This window comes from Homalodisca vitripennis, chromosome 3, assembly GCF_021130785.1.
Source record: "Homalodisca vitripennis isolate AUS2020 chromosome 3, UT_GWSS_2.1, whole genome shotgun sequence".
Lineage (NCBI taxonomy): Eukaryota > Metazoa > Arthropoda > Insecta > Hemiptera > Cicadellidae > Homalodisca > Homalodisca vitripennis.
In genome coordinates this window covers 71,933,286-71,952,497 of record NC_060209.1, presented here as the reverse complement: position 1 = coordinate 71,952,497, position 19,212 = coordinate 71,933,286, and the positions used below count along the sequence as shown (strand labels likewise).

The window sequence follows — 19,212 nt, the reverse complement described above, 5'->3', positions numbered from 1 at the left end:
ACATTTATATTTCAGTAATACTTAACACCGGTTTATATAGTTATGTAACCTTCCACCCTCCTATTTTTAAACATAAAACAGCACATAAAGCAACAGCTAATTCAAAATCCTTTGCAAAAATGGTGATGTACCCACCATGCTGGATCAAGCATTTAACTGTGGACGACACTTAACTTGTGAGGATCGAGGTTGTGTTGGACACATTAAATAAACTAGGCGGCTGCCTAGTGTGGCAAAAAGAAGAAAGATGACAACATTTTGAAAGTTAGACAAAACGGCTTTGTACCACTTTAAAACTCGACTTAAGTCAAATCAAACATTAATGAATGTCAGCATAAAATCTGGATATATTACACTTTAAATTGATTAAAGTATAAGAGACCTATTTAAATACACTCTGTGTGACAGTGACGACTGCGAGTGTCAATGCTGTTCGTAGGTGAGTGCAAAGATACTGTGATTGATTGTGGGCTTAAAGGGTGTCATATTGCTGTATCATTTCTATGTATACATCCCTACTAATCGTCTAATTCATTACTAATGTTAATGGATCACCAATCCATGATCTAGTTTTGACGTGTTTCGCTTAACACTGTATAGTTTTCATTATTAGATCTAATGTCTCATTGGCAAGCATCCTGTGCTTAAATAATGCTGGTCAGCTACCATCCGCGCAACTAAGGCTCCACTTTTAACATGGGACAAGCTAAAACTGTTATAAATAACAACTTGTCTCAAACACAAAAATGTTGTTCACTCCAGAAAATTAAGACTTTAGTGTCTCAGTGTTAATGAATTATAGTGTAAAAATGACAGTTGGTACTAATTGTTTTTAATTTATATTTAGTAACTTTCCTTATAAGAAACTATTGCATCGGTACAAATCAGAGCCTCATATGTACAACTAGCAGTTACTAATGTGCCTTTAAAAGCTTGGCCAAGTATTCAGATTATATATGTCTGGGATAATATACACCAACAAGAATAGATTGTGTTTGCCATGGGTTGAACTTCACATGTCAGGTTGCCTGGTCAACATGTTAGTTAATGTTTGAGTTGCTTAAGTCTTTTCAGAGCTGAGGTAATACACTGACTGCAGCAGAAACCTACATTTAAGAATGAAATACAATACATGATTTATTTATTAATTTATTTAATAAATAAATCATAACGGACAACCATTTTTAAATGATAAATTCAAAAGCTCCTCAAAAATCAATTGTTTTAAAATTGTTATGCAAATATGGGTGTTGTTCATATTTTGGCATGTAAAAACACAAAAACCTAACCTCGTAGTTTTGGATTCTAAGAAATTGTATTTTATAGATGAAAAGGTAGGTACTAACATTATGGTGCTCTGAAGGTTAAAAAATGACAAAATTAATGTTTTAAGGAAATTATATTATTAATATGAGGATACTCACGGTGTACAAACATAACAAATGCCTTAACTTTATACAAACTCATTTAAGTACTAGATTAAAACTACTTTTAAAATCATTCACAGCAGCAATTACAGCTCACTTAACAATAAAAACATCTTATAACTATCAGTCTTAAAACAGTCTTTTTTATTAGCTCTATTACAAAATGGTTTCTGTTCATTACTTAAAAATTTAAGTTTATCTTGTATATAGCTATAAAAAATTCAACTATCATGAAAATAATACTTTATACTACTGAATGTGATCTTCGATACTTTTTTTGCAATAGACAAAGTGCAGTCACTCAAAAATAAGAGAGTAAGTATGGTCTCAGATGATTAGACTCTAATGCAATAGCATCTTATACATACCTGTATCAATTAACATGAGACTCAACTACAATAAAGCTAGGATTTATTAATTATTATCAGATAAACATTAAATGTTATACAATGCTTCTCTTCTTTTACATCTATAGATTTAACTTGTTCATTGTTTTATATTAAATTTTAGAAACAACTTTTAATTGTGTTAACTGGTGAAGCATAAATATACCTACTTACTAATTTACTAAAACTTGAAATCTCACACACAATTTCAAATATTATTTGATATTGGAGGACACCAAATGCCATTATGAAACTACTAATGAAATTTCTTTTGGAAAGAATTAAAGGATCAGCAATGTTAAGTTAGTTCTAATTTTGAATTTTAGCCTTCTTCTCAGGTTGAAGAGGACTTGACAATGGAGTAGATGGTTTCCTAGTAGCAACAATAGGAACAATACGTTCCGATCCCTGCACAGGAGGCTTCTTGGGAGCTTCTACCTGAAGGACTCCATCTGAGGACAGAGAGGACTGAAGAGCTTCAGCATCAACATCAGGAGGCAGCCTGTAACGCCGGGTGAATTGGCGTGAAACTAAACCATAATCATCAGTTTGCTCTCCATGCTTACCTTCGATGACCACAAAGTCATCTACTACTTTCACGCTCAGTTCATTTGGTTTAAACTGTTGCACATCCAAACTGATCTGTAAAAAAATAATAATCATCTTTATTTGAAACAAACTAGTAGTATAATATAATCATTGTGACAAATTAATAGCTTGTTGTATTGTGCTACATACTGTATGTTATTAGTTTAAAACTAATATAAATGAAACCACCATATAATTGTCCTTTCACCACATTTCTGTACGACTGTGTACGTCTTAACAACTCATTAATTTTATGTTCAAAATTTATAAGCAACTGTAATTTAAAAAATGGGTTAGTTTATGCCCTGATTAGCAATACTTATTTTTAATGTTTCAATTTACCATACATCATTCATTCATTTCAATGAATTAATTTACAAGTAGTTCTTTAAGTGTATCCTTTTTGAATGTTTAAATGATAAAGTAGGCTGCAAAATAGGTCGAGATATTTTTCTGAATAACTCATATAAACATAAAAAACTACAAAGAGTTTGGATGCATATTAATTATATCTTTAAAATGAGACATCTTCCATACTTGTTCCATAAATAGGATCATGAAAGTGCAGAAGGTTTAACATTGTTCCAGTAGGTACAGCTAGCTCTTGAGATCTTGGTTTATGAAGATTCTAAGAAAAAAATTCACATCGTCTAAAATTCTATCATCAATAATAATAATTGCCCTGCTCACGTCATGTGATGGTCATTTGAAGAAATAAATGTGACAGAAATTGCATTTGTTTTAAGATTGTGTTGAACAAATAATGAAATAGAGACAATGAGTTGAAATCGATGAATGCTTTGATTAAAAGTGATTATACATATCTTCTGCACTGTAACTTAAGTTTTTACAATGACTTAATTGATCTTTATTGTTAATGATCCTTGGGGGACTTCACAACTAAGAGCCACATTGCTTGATAATGTGATGATATTTGTACTTGCTGGCTCCTACTGGTAAAATAAGAAGCTATTAATTGAAGAATTACATCACAAATGCCAAAGCTACTGAGATTCTAGAAGTAAAGTGATCAATACTAGCAAATGCTTTGGATAAACCAAAGGAAACATAGACTGTAGATTGTGTCAAGACCATCCATTACCAATATCACAAGACAGTTGACTGCATCCTGTTGTGTTTCCTTGTCTACAAATTTAAAAGTGCTCATTAAACTTTGGATTTAATAGAAGCAAACCCCAGAAAGTTAACAGAATTTTGATGTAGTCTGCACATTTTAACGGGCACTGAATGTGAGAGTGCACAAAATACATAGCAATATTGGTTACATTTGTAAATAAAAATTGTTTGACTGAAGAACAAAATGTATGGTTTTGAGGTATCTTATAATTTAACATAAGTAAATATTTTAAACTGGTTTTAGCAGTGAACTTATTTATTTTGAAAACATTAAAAATTAATCGTATAACCACAATAAGTTTACACATGAATATTTGAGATGAGTAGTTTATTTATCTACTATGGACATACACTAGTAACTTACTCTGAAATTATTTTTGTCAGTTAGAATTTTGGATGTGCCACTCTGCTCAGGACTGACAAGACGATGAGGTCTTGAATAGAAGAATGGAGAGGAAATTAAACTCCCAAAATTACGATCAAGGAAGATAGGTTTATTCATCATGTGAAGAATATCTTGCATCATGACCTGTAAAAATATTCACTGATTTACAATTCAAGTTATACAAACAACATATTTTTATAGTTGAGGTGATAAATCTAGCCTGGTTTAATGTTCTGTCGACTGTATTATACTAAAGAAACATGATAATAGAATTTGGGGAATCTAAGTGCTATTTTGATCACAAGATACCATGGCAATATTTTGTTGACACAATGACTGCTAAATTGTGATAACCATACATCCATTTTTGGGAAAAAAGTTCCAATTTTTAAGATCATACTCCAATTAAAGGTAAATATGTCCCAATTCCTATTTATTTTTTCCAGTCGAACAAATTCCTACAAAAATGAAACTCTTAAAACCATTAAAATTAATGTTTACTTCAATAATTGGATCAGTTTCTTTGGAAAATAAATCAATTTCATAAAACCTTAATGGAACAAGTAAGATGTTTGACAGTATAATGGCTCAGACTGCTACCTGCTTTGGAGCAAGTTCAACCAGTTATGGAGATATATGATTAAACTATTTTCTATGCAAAGAAATTTCCCCGTACCCTTAAAATCGTTTTTAAGATCCTAAAGGGAAAATGTTCTTGAACAATGCATCTCCAGTTCACAATAAAACTGAGATTTAAAGAACCTCAAATGAACTTTGTTGTAGGTCAAGGATGTGGATTACAATTCATGAAGGATAAAATTAATTATTTTGATAGTCACTGTAAATTATTTTAAAAACAAATATTTAGAAAGCATAATCCAACCATCTTATTCATTAGTAAATTTAAGTAAACAATTAAATGGAGAAAATTTAGATGAAAGTTGGATTCTGTTTCAAGAAAAAATGCCATCGGTGATGATTTCATTTGAACTGAATTACTGAACTCATGGCCATCAGAGTACTTTGTCAAAACGGACAAAACATAAGAATTGAACACAGTAAGGTGGCTGATATCGTTCAAAGACTTGACAAAATGAAAGAAATGTTTCTAATTTTAAAAAGGTTACCTATTGAGTTTATCCTTCCCCTATCTGGAATAGACATTAATTATATAAACTCTTAATAAGATGAATGTTCATAAATTTAATGTAAAGAAATGTAAGAAGAACATTGAGAAAATCAAGTAGTATCAATTAAAAGCTTTAGTAACATTATATGAGTATGGTTGGAGTATTCTTAATAGTCTATTCATAAACTGTGATAATTTTGACTAATACATAATACATTTATTAATAGCACTAGAAACTGCAATACACAAAAACACTTTTAAAATAACCAAGCATAAAATATAAATCTATGTTTTGTTTTCCACTTAAATGGTTCAATATGTGTACTAAAGTTTTAATCTGGAAACTGTCCACTAAAAAATGTGTAGGATGAAAACAATGACATGGAGTGGAATTTAAATTTGCTGTTTGTACTTTAAATAACTTAACGCTTCAGTAATGAATTCAATTCAAAATATCATTATTCAAATTTTTATATAGGTACTCTTGTACAGGAGTAAAGTCAACTGTAAACTAATATTATTACATAATTAGACTATTGTTTTGTGCTAGACAAGGCATTGAAACATGACTAAGTCTCATGTAGTATCATGGTATATGGATACTCGTCTTAGTATCAATTCTGCAAAAGTCTCATTCAAGAAATCTCTCACATTGTTCCCGTAGTGAGGAGGTGCACCATCTGGCTGCCAAATTAATTTTTCACGAATAGGTTTTAGTTGTTCAAATGCAGGACCGTTTTCCAATTCAACTGTTATCTCATGTAACATATCATGGTAATTAACAGCATTAACCGGTTGTTTAAAAAGGAATGGTTCAATAAGCCCACCAGCAAAGATTCCAGCCCACACACATACTCCACGGCCATTTAATTCAGTCTGTATGACTAAATGTTGGTTTTCAAAATCCCAGTACACGCAATTATTTCTGTTTACTCGACCATTAAGTTTGAACGTTGCCTCATCGCTCCACAAAATGTATTGTCAGCTTCTTGTCTTATTACGTTCCACTCACAAAATTCCATTCGCCTGTCATAATCATCTTCATTCAGACCTTACAGTAAAGTAGGCCGATATGGTTTCAGCCCTAACGTTTTTAACATTCTTTTAATGCTATTTGTAGATATACCATGCTCACTTGACGCTCTTCGGGTTGATTTTAATGGCGATTGGACAAGACTTTGCGCTAACAGTCATGACGTTTTCTTCTGTTGTAACAGATTTAGGCCTACCTGATCGTGGAAGATCAGCTATAGACCCAGTCACTTCAAACCTTTTATTTAGGTCATGAATGGATTGTCGTGATAATGGTTTACTGTTTGGGAATTGATTTACAAATGACTCTACTACGTCATTGTAATTATGATCATGTAACCACCATTGCTGATGAATAAAAACACGTTCTCTTATTATTCATGGTTAACTTAATTATTTAGAAAACCTAATCTACCAAAACCACTTCTAACAAGATGCTAATTTCAACATAATTTAAACACAACCTAATACTGTTGTCACGTTGCAACAGCTGACATGTTACAACTAGATTTAAATGGATACTGAGTGACTGATGGACCACCTTGTATTTATTGCTTGAATTGCTGTTAATACATTAATGGAATTGCTGTTGATAATGGATATGACGCATATTTCTTAATACTTATTTATTGGATTTTTAGATTTTGTTGGTATGTATTGTTGTTGGATATTTGTTTAATTATTGATTTTATTAACCATTACAAAATTTATATTATAAATGTATTTATTTATTGTCACGTTAATATCTTTATAGTTTTTTTGTTGCCATGTTGGATTATATAAATCACTTAGTTATTTATTTATTATTCTGTTTATATAAGTATAGATATATTACCAACCTGTAACCATATGAATGTGTAGGTGAAAGTGTATGTTTGTCTTTTACACAAGTCATATATTGAAGACAGAAAGTAAAACCACAGCCAGCTGAATGACTCTGATATAAATATAAATGTGTGTAAAATTGATTTTTTTTAAATTTCGCACGTGCCATGTTGGCATATGAAATGTAATAATATATGTAAATTCTTAATTAAATAAAGATTTTTTGAACTTGAACAGCATGTGAGTTTTACAGAACGCACGACACGTCTGACGTACGCGTAAAGATAGGCTGTCATTATTGGCTGAGCGTCAGCGAAGTCTGTCTTTCGAGATGCTCGAAAATACAAATTCTTTCTTTGCATCAGCATCCATGGGATTTGGCTAAGTGTCATTGAAGCCTATCACTTAGTAAGCTAGGCAGGTTCAATTTTCCATTCGTCTGCCAAGGGTACGTAAAAATCTGTATCTGAATCATCTCAAGAAAGAAATGAGCTGTAGTCTTGGAATTTTGCGAAACCTGGTGCTTGATAAGTGGTGTGGCGTATTTTATCTTGTTATATTCAGCCATCATTTCAAAATATGCTTTGGAGCAATATCCTTTTTGTTACACTACCCAGAAATGCAATAATTTATAACCATGTTTCATGTTTGGAAAAGTGTTGAATCTATCGCATCCGCAGAGAAAAGTGTAATCTAATGGTACAAGGCCGTGGAAAAATACATGACGTCATAATCTATAAATGAATAAACGAATATTTTCTGAGAAAGAATTGGTGGTGGTCGAAAAGGAAGGGTATTAAAAGGGTTAATATTGTAAAATTACAATATTTGTCTCAGATTATATATTACCTATCGTGATACTCATAAAACCAACCTTCAGACACAAATAATAGTTATATAATTACTATAGCCAAACTTACAGACAAACATGAACAATGAGTATGTAAGTCACCACTATAAGAGTCTGAATAATATAGTTCGTTGGCACCTAATTAACATTTATTTACTTCTTTGACGGTTAGTTTTAAGTGTGTGAAGCTAAGAAAAGTAACTGAGAAACATTTATAATTTCACATTTTAACCCTTTTGGTGCACTCCGATTTCGACATCCTCCTGACGACTGATTTCTTAGAGCAAACTTCTCTATTGATTTCAAGCCAAATCAAGTTGTGTGGTTACATAATGTAAATTGGCTCTTATCTGCTGGACTTGAGGTTTCTATCTCGTTGCCCAGTGAAACAGCTGATCATCTCTTGTTTGGGCCTCAATTATTGTCATTAGTGAAAATTAAATTTTACCAGTACTGTTTTCTTTTCAGTTTTCTTAAAAGCACAGTTAGTGACGTGGCGGAGTAAATAACAATTTACTCGTGGCTTTTGGGGTAGGCACAAAATCTTTGTCAAAATTTGTTGAAAAAGGCTGAAGACTTGCTACCGAATTTTTGTAACCCTTAACTGGCATCATGTCCAAAAGTATTTTACAATAAACAACACAACATAGTTAATTTTAGTTCATAGTCTGTTACGTAAAAACCATACAAGTATTAATGTCTGTAGAAATCATGTACAACGGCAAAGGACTGCTGTAAGATTTTGTTTCAAAAATCCAAGCCGTATCTGGTTTTAGCAGAATTATAACCATTATAAAAACAGTTGTTTCAAAACCAGAACTTATCTATGAACTAAACAAGACCATTGTATGTTGCATATTTATACTTTATACTAATTTGTGTCCTGTTTCTGGTACTATACAATGGTTACGACTTCTGAGAAATATTTAGGATGTAAAATAAGAAAAGATTCAAAACTTTTCAAAGTTAGAAAGGAGTAGTACTTCAATCAAACTAATGCTCATTTTAGATTACATTGAACTTGGCACGAAATGTAAGATTATACTTGGTAGTATTACAGCAAATCTAGTCCTCAACCAATCTTACACTGAGCTATAAAATTGAAGATCGTACTGGGCAGAATATTCACCAATCTCGTAGTTAAGTAACAATCTTTATCTGTTTCTAACATCATATAGATCCTGATCCTGTACAGTAGAGTAAGATATTTTAGCGACAATTGACCTATGACTATTTCCCTGTGTTGGAATCAGGCACCGAGTAGTGTCTTGTGTCGGAATTGGCTGGGTCGGAACCGTAGCTGATCCAAGCGAACAAAAACTGCTTGTTTCCCCGGCGCAATTTTTACATTTTGGCTTTTTTAATATTGACTGTTTAAAATATAGAATTCTTGAATCATTTTTACAATTTTTATAAATTAGAGATTGTTGACATATTTTTATATTTGCTGCTATTTGCAGAAGCATTTAATTTTGGATTTCGATTAATTTAAATTTTAATATTCAATCATTTTAGAGTAAAGTTAAACAGTAATTACAGTTTTCGATCAAGATTGAAAAGTATTCTGTTAACGAATTTTTAGCTGAATTTTAGAATAAGAAATTTAATTTTGGAATGGCTAATCAGACTCTTTATTTAGTTTTTGTGTGTGAGTCAATGAATTTTATTTTGAAAACAAAAAGAATTGTAAGAACTGTATGCACTGTCTTTGGTTTTCAAATACACATGTGTTCTCAAATAAGTTTAATTTTCAAATCAATTTCTCCTTTGAATTAACACGTTCATTAAATTCAAATTAATGTGTGTTGTAATTAACTAAGAAAACAGTACAACCCAATAAATCCATTGCTCATAGCATCCTATTTTAATTTATAAAAAATGTATTTATAGGGCAGCGTTTTAATCTATCTGATGATAATCAAACACTCTAGTCCTGTATCGTTTCCTGTAACGATTCAATAAGTCCAACATTCTCATCGTTCTCAATGCTAAATTGATTTTGTTGACATCAAAATCTGAACCAGATCCATGATTTTAAGTTAGGACTTAGAAATGTGTAATATCTAAATCAATAATGATACACAAGGATCAATAAACCAATAACCAGTGAATAGAGCCAAATCACAAAACAACCAATGATATTACACTGCAACTTTCCTTGTTCTAAATAATCCTCATCATTAATCACGATGTGACAAATTGTTCCAGAATTGTAATAGTTTCCTCATATTCCGCGCTCAAAAGCCGGGAAACAAAAGAAGCTAAATCCACTTGTGAAACTTTATCAATGGAAAACAAATTGAAACTAATTTCCATTGGAATTTTCTTTTCTTTTCATTAGCCAGTTGCGAGGCTTCCCGTAAGCCGCAGAAGCAGCGATGAATTCAATTAAAACTACGCGAAAACTGCGGCAGCGGGCGAAGTTGGGGCGTGATTCTGCGGGGCTTGCGAGCTAATCTTTTTACCTCTTCCCTTGTACCTAATTACGAGTGAGAGGTGCAGATCCTTGTCATCGAGGCTCGGGACTCATCACAGCCAACTGTCATTTCAGTTCTCGCTGGGAACTGGCGCTGTGATGTTTTACATAAGCTCCTTTACAGAGCTGGCCATTCCGCATGGACATAGCGCTTGGGGAAGATTGGTCAGCTGTGCCAATATTCCTGATCGGAACTTGGATGTAAACAGTTTTTATTGAGCACCAACGTAGTGATGGCAGGATCGAGTAGTATTCAAATACCTGAAATGAATTCGAATACTTTTGAAATGGATAAAATTTCTCTGGAAGAATCCAATTCAAACTTACACTATTCATTAATTTGGACTAATAGTATTAAAAAATATTCAAAAGCTGTATTCGTATCTATATACAAGTATTCATTGAAGGATGAAGATGAAATATATACTTATTCAAACTCTTATTTTATACATTGCATGTATTGGATTGCATGGGCCAGTTACATTAATATTTTTATTAATATTTTATTTTAGATTAAATATAGTAATGTAAATGGATAACAGGTCTTCGTGCTCATGGAGTTGATGTCATGAAGAAATAAATTAATTTGGAGTTGTTTCTTTGAAGACTAAATTCACGAAATGTCTAAACTCCGCTACTATTTCGCTATAAATAAGTGCAGTATGAAATAATCTTATATTAAAAAGTGTTTCCACGAAAAGTAATAACATGATATGACAGCAAATTCTTCTATGTTACCTATAAACTAGCAAGTTTTCTTGGATAAAATGAGATCCACATATGATATAACCAGTGGTAATAGAGAAAAACGTCCATTTTATCGTCAGGGCATCAATTGATTAGTTTACTGAGTATTGACATAAATAATATACATGGTTTACGCATTGATGCTAGCTGTAAAATACTGGTCACATTGATGTAAAACATACTACTTAAGTCAGTGAAGCTTACTTGACTAAACTAATAGTTGTTCTGCAATTTTATATAAATAAATAAAAAATAAAATGTTGTTCTTTGGTACCAATGGCTGGACCGACGTGGTTATTTTTATTGAAAATTGTAGCAATAGCCATATTATTTTCTTTTTTAGGAGCAAAAAGGAAAATAGGTATAGATCCTAAAGTTTCCAATGGAACAGGATATTCAAAGAATTATAGTAAAGTAAATAGCAATAGCAATGTATAGTGTTATCTGAATTTTAGTGCACTTAGTGTATTAAGTATATTATTTAAACATTGTTATCAAATAAAATTTAACGAACAAAATTGTGAATATATGCACGTGAGGTACCCATAATAGGTAATTCTGGGCACTATGGCACGGAATATTTACAGTGGCTATAGGGAATAAAAAACGTGAAGCCGGGCTATCTATTGACTGTCCGCGATATCGCCATCGTTGCGTTCTGACAGGTTTTTTGATACTTGGTCTGTTTGTAGAGTTTTGTAAACTGTGGCTATACTAAATGTGTATACGATTCCTCCAACAGCTGTTACTATTGAGTTACTGTCTGTAGACGTCTAGACTCACTCTAGAGTATTCAGTCGATGTTAGGCAACCTTAGAATTAAAGCAACCATAAAAATATCAGTAGAGACAAGGTCTATGGAACGGACAACCAAAGTTACAGCGCGATAAGATAACGTGTTTCAAGAAAGTTCTCTAATACAGGGATATAAATCCGAGCTATGATGTTTTACTGATACCACACATTAAAGTGTTCTATTTATAAGTTTTCGAGTTCGTTTTCACCCATGAATACATAATGGTGGGTCTCCATTACAGAAATTTTGTATGAAAAACAATTTGACTGCATAAACGTCATCTAATAATACCATAATGGCCACTAATATTATTGAGTTATTGGATCTAAATAGTTTTGGGAGGCATAAACATTGACTAATATAATTTTCTTTCTGTAACAAATTTAAATAAAATATCAATTAATTATTCTAAACAATGATATTTGCTTGTTTTCATGGATACCAAATAAATTTAAAATTCTGTATTATTAATTATTTCCGTGGTAACTAGGTGTCTTTTATTTGAAGGCTTGAGCTTGCTGCACGTGTTTTAAGAGCTCTTGTACTTTAAACAAATCGAGGTTCAATCTAGTTGAAAGGTCTAAAGAGGGGTCGAAAGCAAGTTCAGGAGGTACACTAAGAGGAGTTTATCCACCCAGTTGAAAGAGAGTTCTAACGAAGAAGGAGAGAAAACTCCGCAGCAGTCGTCCACTCTTTTGCTAGAGACAGCTTCGTCTTCAGGAAGATAAGAGGAAGTCAACCAAAGTCCCAACCACCAGGACTTTTTTGAAGAGCCCAGCGGAGTAGACAACAAGAGGTTTCAACTTCCGAAAGGTTCCGAAAAGGCTTCGAAAGAGCTCCTTCTTTGAACTCCTGAATCAGCAGAGGAGTCCTCCACATCCACCTTTGTGAACTCCAACAGGACAGGCGCCCAGAGAGTCTAAGGGAGATCTTCACGCTTTCTTCTACTTGAAAGCAAACTTCGGGAAAAAACTCCAAGGTTCTCCAGTCTAACTCCCGCGTCCTAAAAGAAAAGCGTCCGGAGAGTTTCCTGGGACGATCTTCACTTCTTGCATCCTGACGATTCTCTTTGGAATCATCTGCAGCCAATCTATCTTTGAGAATACTATTGAAATGTGGGGCAGCGTGTTGGTATAACCATACTGGGAGCGGTATTGAACGGACAAAACAGATGGATGACCGCTACACTACGTCGCGATGGTCGGGGCGGCGTAGACATGGGGGGTAGGACACCCCCCTCAACACTACCCCCAACTTTGAGACACACACACCAACACCATACCCACCAATACTTGTATGAAAATGAAGACATTGGCGAAGATTTTACGACCTCTAAATTATTGTTCCTGTAAGCGATTTAAATTTGTGTAATAAAACGCTTATTTCTATTTTTTGCTGTTATAAATTTTGAGGGAATCTAGAATATAACACTGGGTAAATAGTGCATATTATTGCAACTAATATTGAAATTTATGAATCTTAAGTGCGATCAACCTTATAGATTATCGTCAAAAAAAATTCAAATACTTAGAATGTTTAAAGAAAATTGTTAAAAAACAAAAACATACACATCAAACTATATGATTTTAATCTTTAAAACATTTAGTGACAAATATTTAAAGGGCCAACTAAGGTTATTTCTGGTGTGCCACAAAAAGCATTGGGCAATTCAATTATGTTCCAAACAGCAATTTGTAACTGAATCTGTCATTTCAAAAACAACACGTGACATTTTTTTCAAATTTCACTTTTTTATATTTTCTTGTTCTATTTGAGTAGGGGCACAATTCCATGTAGAAATGACACATGTGCTATGATGCTCTTTCTGTTAAATTTGGATTAGAATATTTCGTTCCGTGCAGAAATGACACAAGTGTATGCACATATGTTGTTTCTGTACTGAATGACGATTTTCTCTGCCTCTTGTTGCTAATTTAACTGTGTATATAAAACTTCATCAGTGTTATAAAAAGGGTGACTTGTAAGATATTTGTTTAGATTATTTAAAGAAATATTTACATATTATCTTCTTTTTTGATAATATTTGGTAATTTTAATAAAAAGTACTATCCAATTATCCAATATAGGTTGATTTCTAATAAAATTCCAAATTAGGTCCGTTTGTTATAACCAGCAAAACAATTTTGAGTGTTGTAATGATGATGATTTGTGTTTACTGCTGTAGTTGACTCTTCGATTGTCCTGAAATCTAATATAGTTTGATAAATATACAAGCCATAATTGATCACGGTGCCATGTTCAACAAAAGCGTCTCTCACAGAATCATCCGACTAAGTTTGAGCATAATACGAATTGCTTTCTTTGCAATATTAAAATTTTATCTAGGTTTGTTTTAGTAGTAGTTCCATAGACAGCAACACCATAGGCTATACGTGACTGTATTAGAGAGAAATATGTTTTCATTGCAAACATCAGAACTCTCCTAAAAACACTCAGGAGATTAAGAACTAAAAAAATCACACACACAAGTTTGATAAGGTACATTATAATACTGTACAAGTGTCATTGCCAAAATGAAATTCTTGAACGTAGTAAACTTTTCATTAATTTGTAACATTCATTTTAAGATAATTCTCAATCTGGCACATAAACTGTAATGGCACAAGTTTTAAAAACAACCATTTATGTAACATAGCTGTGGTGGGAAGGGTTCCTATTCAATGTGAATGTTAACTATACCTACATTCACCTTCTGCTAAATGCAGTATCTGATCTGATCTGACACTATCACAGACTAAACTCCTGGAATCTAGAGCCCACGTCCATCTGGAGGTCCAACAAAACTTTGTGGCTTCTAGATTCCAGGAAGCCATGTAACAGTATCAGATTTCAGAAGCTGCACTATGCGGAAGGTGAACTGCAGCTAGCTATAGTCAACATTTGCAACCATTTATGTGTTTTCAAAAGTATATTACAGCCATGACCAATACTCTAAATGCAGAATGTTACACATAATTTTACTCGTACTTATAAAAGAATATTTTGTGAATTTTTATATGTTTTCTGTACTGTTTCAAAATACTTTTTACTGTATGTAGTACCTATATTGTTTAAAAAATATATTTAAAACTTAAAAAATTTGAAGTAAATTTATGATTTACAGTGAATTTAAGTAATGCTTGTCAGTAATGTCACAACCCTTAAACAATACACATTCTCGGTTAAGTATTATGTATAGTTTCGTTAAGATTAGACTTGTCATGTTTTAGTAATCACAAACTGATAGTAGGTAGTACACGTAATTTAAATCATTGATTGTCTTTCATTGTAAACCCAGTAGTCAACATTTTTTAAGTGTCTTATATTATATTATATATACTCAACTCACAGACTTTAGCACCGAGTTATTATTTTATAGTTCTAATTTGCTTATTAGAGGAAATGTTACACACATCTTCAACAAGAGGACACAACGATTTCAATACTAATGGACACAACGATTTCAATACTAACTATTTAATGTAAATAAGCTGAGCAATGGTGCAGCCTTCAACTCAGGGACTAGAAATATTTTATGTCGGTCCATCTATCTGTCTGCTAATCGCAAGGTATCTCAAGAAACGAACTTACCAACAAAATTGAAATTTTGCTTGAAGCTTCATTTCTATAAGCAACACTGGGTTTGATGACAGTGCATGTCACTCGTTAACGCTGTGACTGAGCGTTATCGAATATATTTACATTGGTCTTATGGGTAACCATGATGGCAATGAGAAAATAGCAGAATAAATAAATTTGTAATCAAACTGAATACAATCATATGAGATTCTTATTCATCAAAGTAAAAAGAAAAAATAAAAGAGTGAAAAGTCCATGTTAAACCTTGAACTGGCAGTCATTTTTTTCCTCAGATGCAGGCTATTTTTTAGTGTTTTGTATCTGGACGTTGATTTCCACTCATAAATCAATTCAGATTGACAAAATAATGCCAGTTTTTGCCAGATTTGATTTGCCAGTTCTAGGGTTATGTGTGTGATTTCAGTGCACTCTTGGGTTGTAGTACTCTCCATACAAGAACTTTTATTATATTTGCACTGGTATGAAATTTAATAAACAATAACATGAATGTATCATGTGGCAAGATATTTCAAGAAAAATTTCATCTGTTACTTTAAATTTTGCATGAAACTTAATTTGGTTCTACATAGACAAGAATGAGTTCAATGAAGGTAATATCCGTGGAATTTGGATCAGCATCACTGAAGCCTATCACTCAATACGCTAACCAATTTCTCTTTTGCCTTCAAGTGGATGGAAATATTCCTCTCGTGTATGATTGTCTATCCGTCTATATGTCCACAGGACGAATCAAGAATAAAATGAGCTATACATTTGAAATTTTGCATGCAAACTCAACAAAGCCTGTTACATGACACTTGCTATAGTGTACACCTGCCTTAAATAGTTTAGGGACACCAATTTTTTACATTAACAATCGTTCAGAGCTCCTCCTATAGTGTACACTAATGTAAAAAGAGAAAATTTAGGGTGAGGAAACATCAAATAAGGAAGTTATGACAGACAGTTGGCTCAGGTAGACAGATTGGCTTTTTGTTATGCCGGTTGGCTCTCAGATAGATCGATCAGTCCTTGGCGAAGCTGGTCGGCCCTCATGTAGGTTCAACAGGTAATTAAGTTAGATGAGTTTTCATTAGTTTAAAAACTCCAGTAACAACAGTAAAACTATAAACAATACTCTCAGATAGGCTGGTTGAGGTAAATTCTGACATCCAATTAGTTATGTTAGGCGAGTTTATATTACTGTATTTTTTGTGTTGACAGCCCTCATCTCATGGTGGTAATCATGATACCTCTACTTCTACCTCCGGGTAGGGTACGATATGCGGACCCGGTTTTTATATCGGAATTGGCAAACGATATTACTTAATCATAACCATCGATATAACCAATCGATACTGATTAATTATTTGAACTATTAACTTAAATAATCGGTACTTTGGGATTATACCGACCACACCCAGACATGAATCGTTATTTCACATTTCGTTTCTACTGATTACTAGATTAGCGTAGAACAATATTTCGTCAATATAAAACAGGAATTGTCTTATCGCAAACACCTCCCCATCCTCAGACAGAGGTCAAAGTCGAGCGTCTAGTAGATAACGTGATTGCAGAGTCTCGCCGCCCGTTCAGCTGGTGCATCGCTTTGTTGTACTTCCGTGTTTTACCTCTACATTTCTCCAAACACAAAAATTCAACAAAAACAAACATTTACCAAACTAAACTTTTTATTAAAAAAAACACTCAAAACTTGTTTTTATTCTTGATCACATTCCGCCACCCAAAATGCGAGTGCCTCCGGCCATCAGCGCGGGCTTCGGCAGCACCTTCGGTGCTGCCCCGCGCTGATGTCGACGAAAGAAAAACATCCCTCGAGATAGTACCTATCAGTAAAATATCAAATTCTAGAGGGGCTAATCAGAAATATAAATTGAATTGTAATGGAAAGGCAATGATGTACCGTGCAAATCACGTGATGCCGCGCGGCCTGCCGTAATCAGGATTCTCGAGAAAGATAAGATAACAGCGACAACAATACCGATCACAATACCTGGAAATGCTTGTAAGTTTGTAATTTTGTAATTGAAGAGTTGTTTTTTCGTTCTATCATGTTTGTTTCTATAAATTTCTATTTTTGTGTTCTTCATACTGGTGTGGTCGGTATAATCCCAAAGTACCAAATAATCTATATCAACAGCTGTAAACACTTCCAAATAATACACGTAGGGTAATATTTAAATTTTACATAAGCAATTTTGATTATTAAAAATGGCAATCAATTTTAGAAAACTACACGACATTGCTTTGAAAGATAAGACATGTTTTTCGTGGCTTCAACATGTTGGACTCGTACTGAAAAACCCATTATGTGAAATTTGTGAGAAAGAGACAACTGTAACTTTGAGAGGAGCAAATATAGTCGTCTTCAGTTTTCTTAATTTTGGTTATAATAATTTGTTTGATCACTGTAAATATTAAATTCATATTTTAATTTAAAACATATGACTGTTATTGAGGACTATAGATACTTTTATATCGATTTATAAGCTAGTCTAGGATTTGAGATGCGAATATTAGTTATCAATGACTACATCCTTCAAATATAAAAAACCGGGTCCGCTTATCGTACCCTACCCCTACCTCCATGTTCATCTACCCAGAATCCGATTCTCTTCCATTCCCCTAGTTTTTTACATTAAGCAAATATTAGGTTCAATTCAGAATATTATTAATTTTTCAGTATGTTTTCTCACTAACATTTTTGATGATGACAGTTTACATTATCAGGAATATGGTAAATATTAAGATCAGCGACTACCGCTCCGATCGCCGTAAGGTTTTTCGTACTAACACAGAGTAGTCGCTGAGCTTAAGATTTACCAGGAATATTTTAGGACTAATTTAGGATAGTTTTAGTGTGTACCCCTAAACTTTATATTAAACAATAAAACTCCAAAAAAATATTGTTCTAAGGTTAGGCTAAAACTAGTAAATGAACCTTATTCCACAGGCTTCAGTTAAACATGACAAGAATAGCTGTCTTGTAAGCTATGGGCTTAATAAACAACACATTTCCATACATTCACTGTACAGTACTGACATCGTGTTTTTACAATGATCTTATAAAGTAGAGAATAAATCATAGCCTATATGTAAGATAATACAGCTTAAATTGAATATGTATCAAATGAAATACCTTAAATGTTGCAAAAGCCCACACATTACATTTATAATTATTGAGATTTATACTTACAAAGTTAAAGATGTCTGATCAAAGTCACTCTGCCTAATGAGGTATCAGGTTAAATCTATAGAAAGCCCGATTACGCTCTTCAGTAACTAAGATGATGTTGATGCTGTTACTAATAATTAATCAGCCTTTTACTGTGAAGTGTGAAGCACCAAATGAGTCAATACCGTCTTGAGTTTAGAATTTTGTTAGATTGTTATATTGCTACTTTGGCGGGAAGAAAGAGAACCTTTTTTACATTCAATATGATTCAAAGAGTTACAAAATAACATTTTGTTACACTAAGTATATAAAAAAAACCTATCATTTGTTCCAATTGTTTAGATATTGCACTAATATATTTTTATAGCAAATTCTTCAAACAAATCAAGATTTGAAAAATAAACTGAATAACATGACAAAATATTTTATCTGTATTTGATTACGAATAGTTGATTAAGGCAGTCATATTTAGGCAAATAAGGATGTGTAAAATTGGTGTAAATAACATATTATACTCGTACATGAACCACACTTTAACGAAGAATACTATCTTTTTTCCGTACAGAACGAGTAAACACATTACACAAAGTAAATCTACAAAATACGCTGTTGGAAGATCATACAACCAATAATTATACGACATCTGCAGTTTGACT

At 32.8% G+C, this 19,212-nt stretch overlaps 1 protein-coding gene across 1 annotated transcript; it reads right to left on the bottom strand.

The window, feature by feature from the left end:
• Positions 1-1,380: 1,380 nt before the first annotated feature.
• LOC124357057 (alpha-crystallin A chain-like) lies at positions 1,381-18,824 on the bottom strand. Its single transcript, XM_046808458.1, has 3 exons — positions 18,578-18,824; positions 3,903-4,067; positions 1,381-2,455 (listed from the first exon to the last, which is right to left on the bottom strand). Exons 2-3 carry the CDS (start codon positions 4,062-4,064, stop codon positions 2,123-2,125), a joined length of 495 nt encoding a protein of 164 aa, XP_046664414.1. The 5' UTR covers positions 4,065-4,067; positions 18,578-18,824; the 3' UTR covers positions 1,381-2,122.
• Between the last annotated feature and the right edge of the window lie 388 nt (positions 18,825-19,212).

Coding starts and splice junctions, on each gene's coding strand:
- LOC124357057 (XM_046808458.1), bottom strand. CDS start 4,064: ATGATGCAAGATATTCTTCACATGATGAATAAACCTATCTTCCTTGAT. Junction 2,456..3,902: donor CTGACAAAAATAATTTCAGA/GTAAGTTACTAG, acceptor ATTTTTTTACAG/ATCAGTTTGGATGTGCAACA.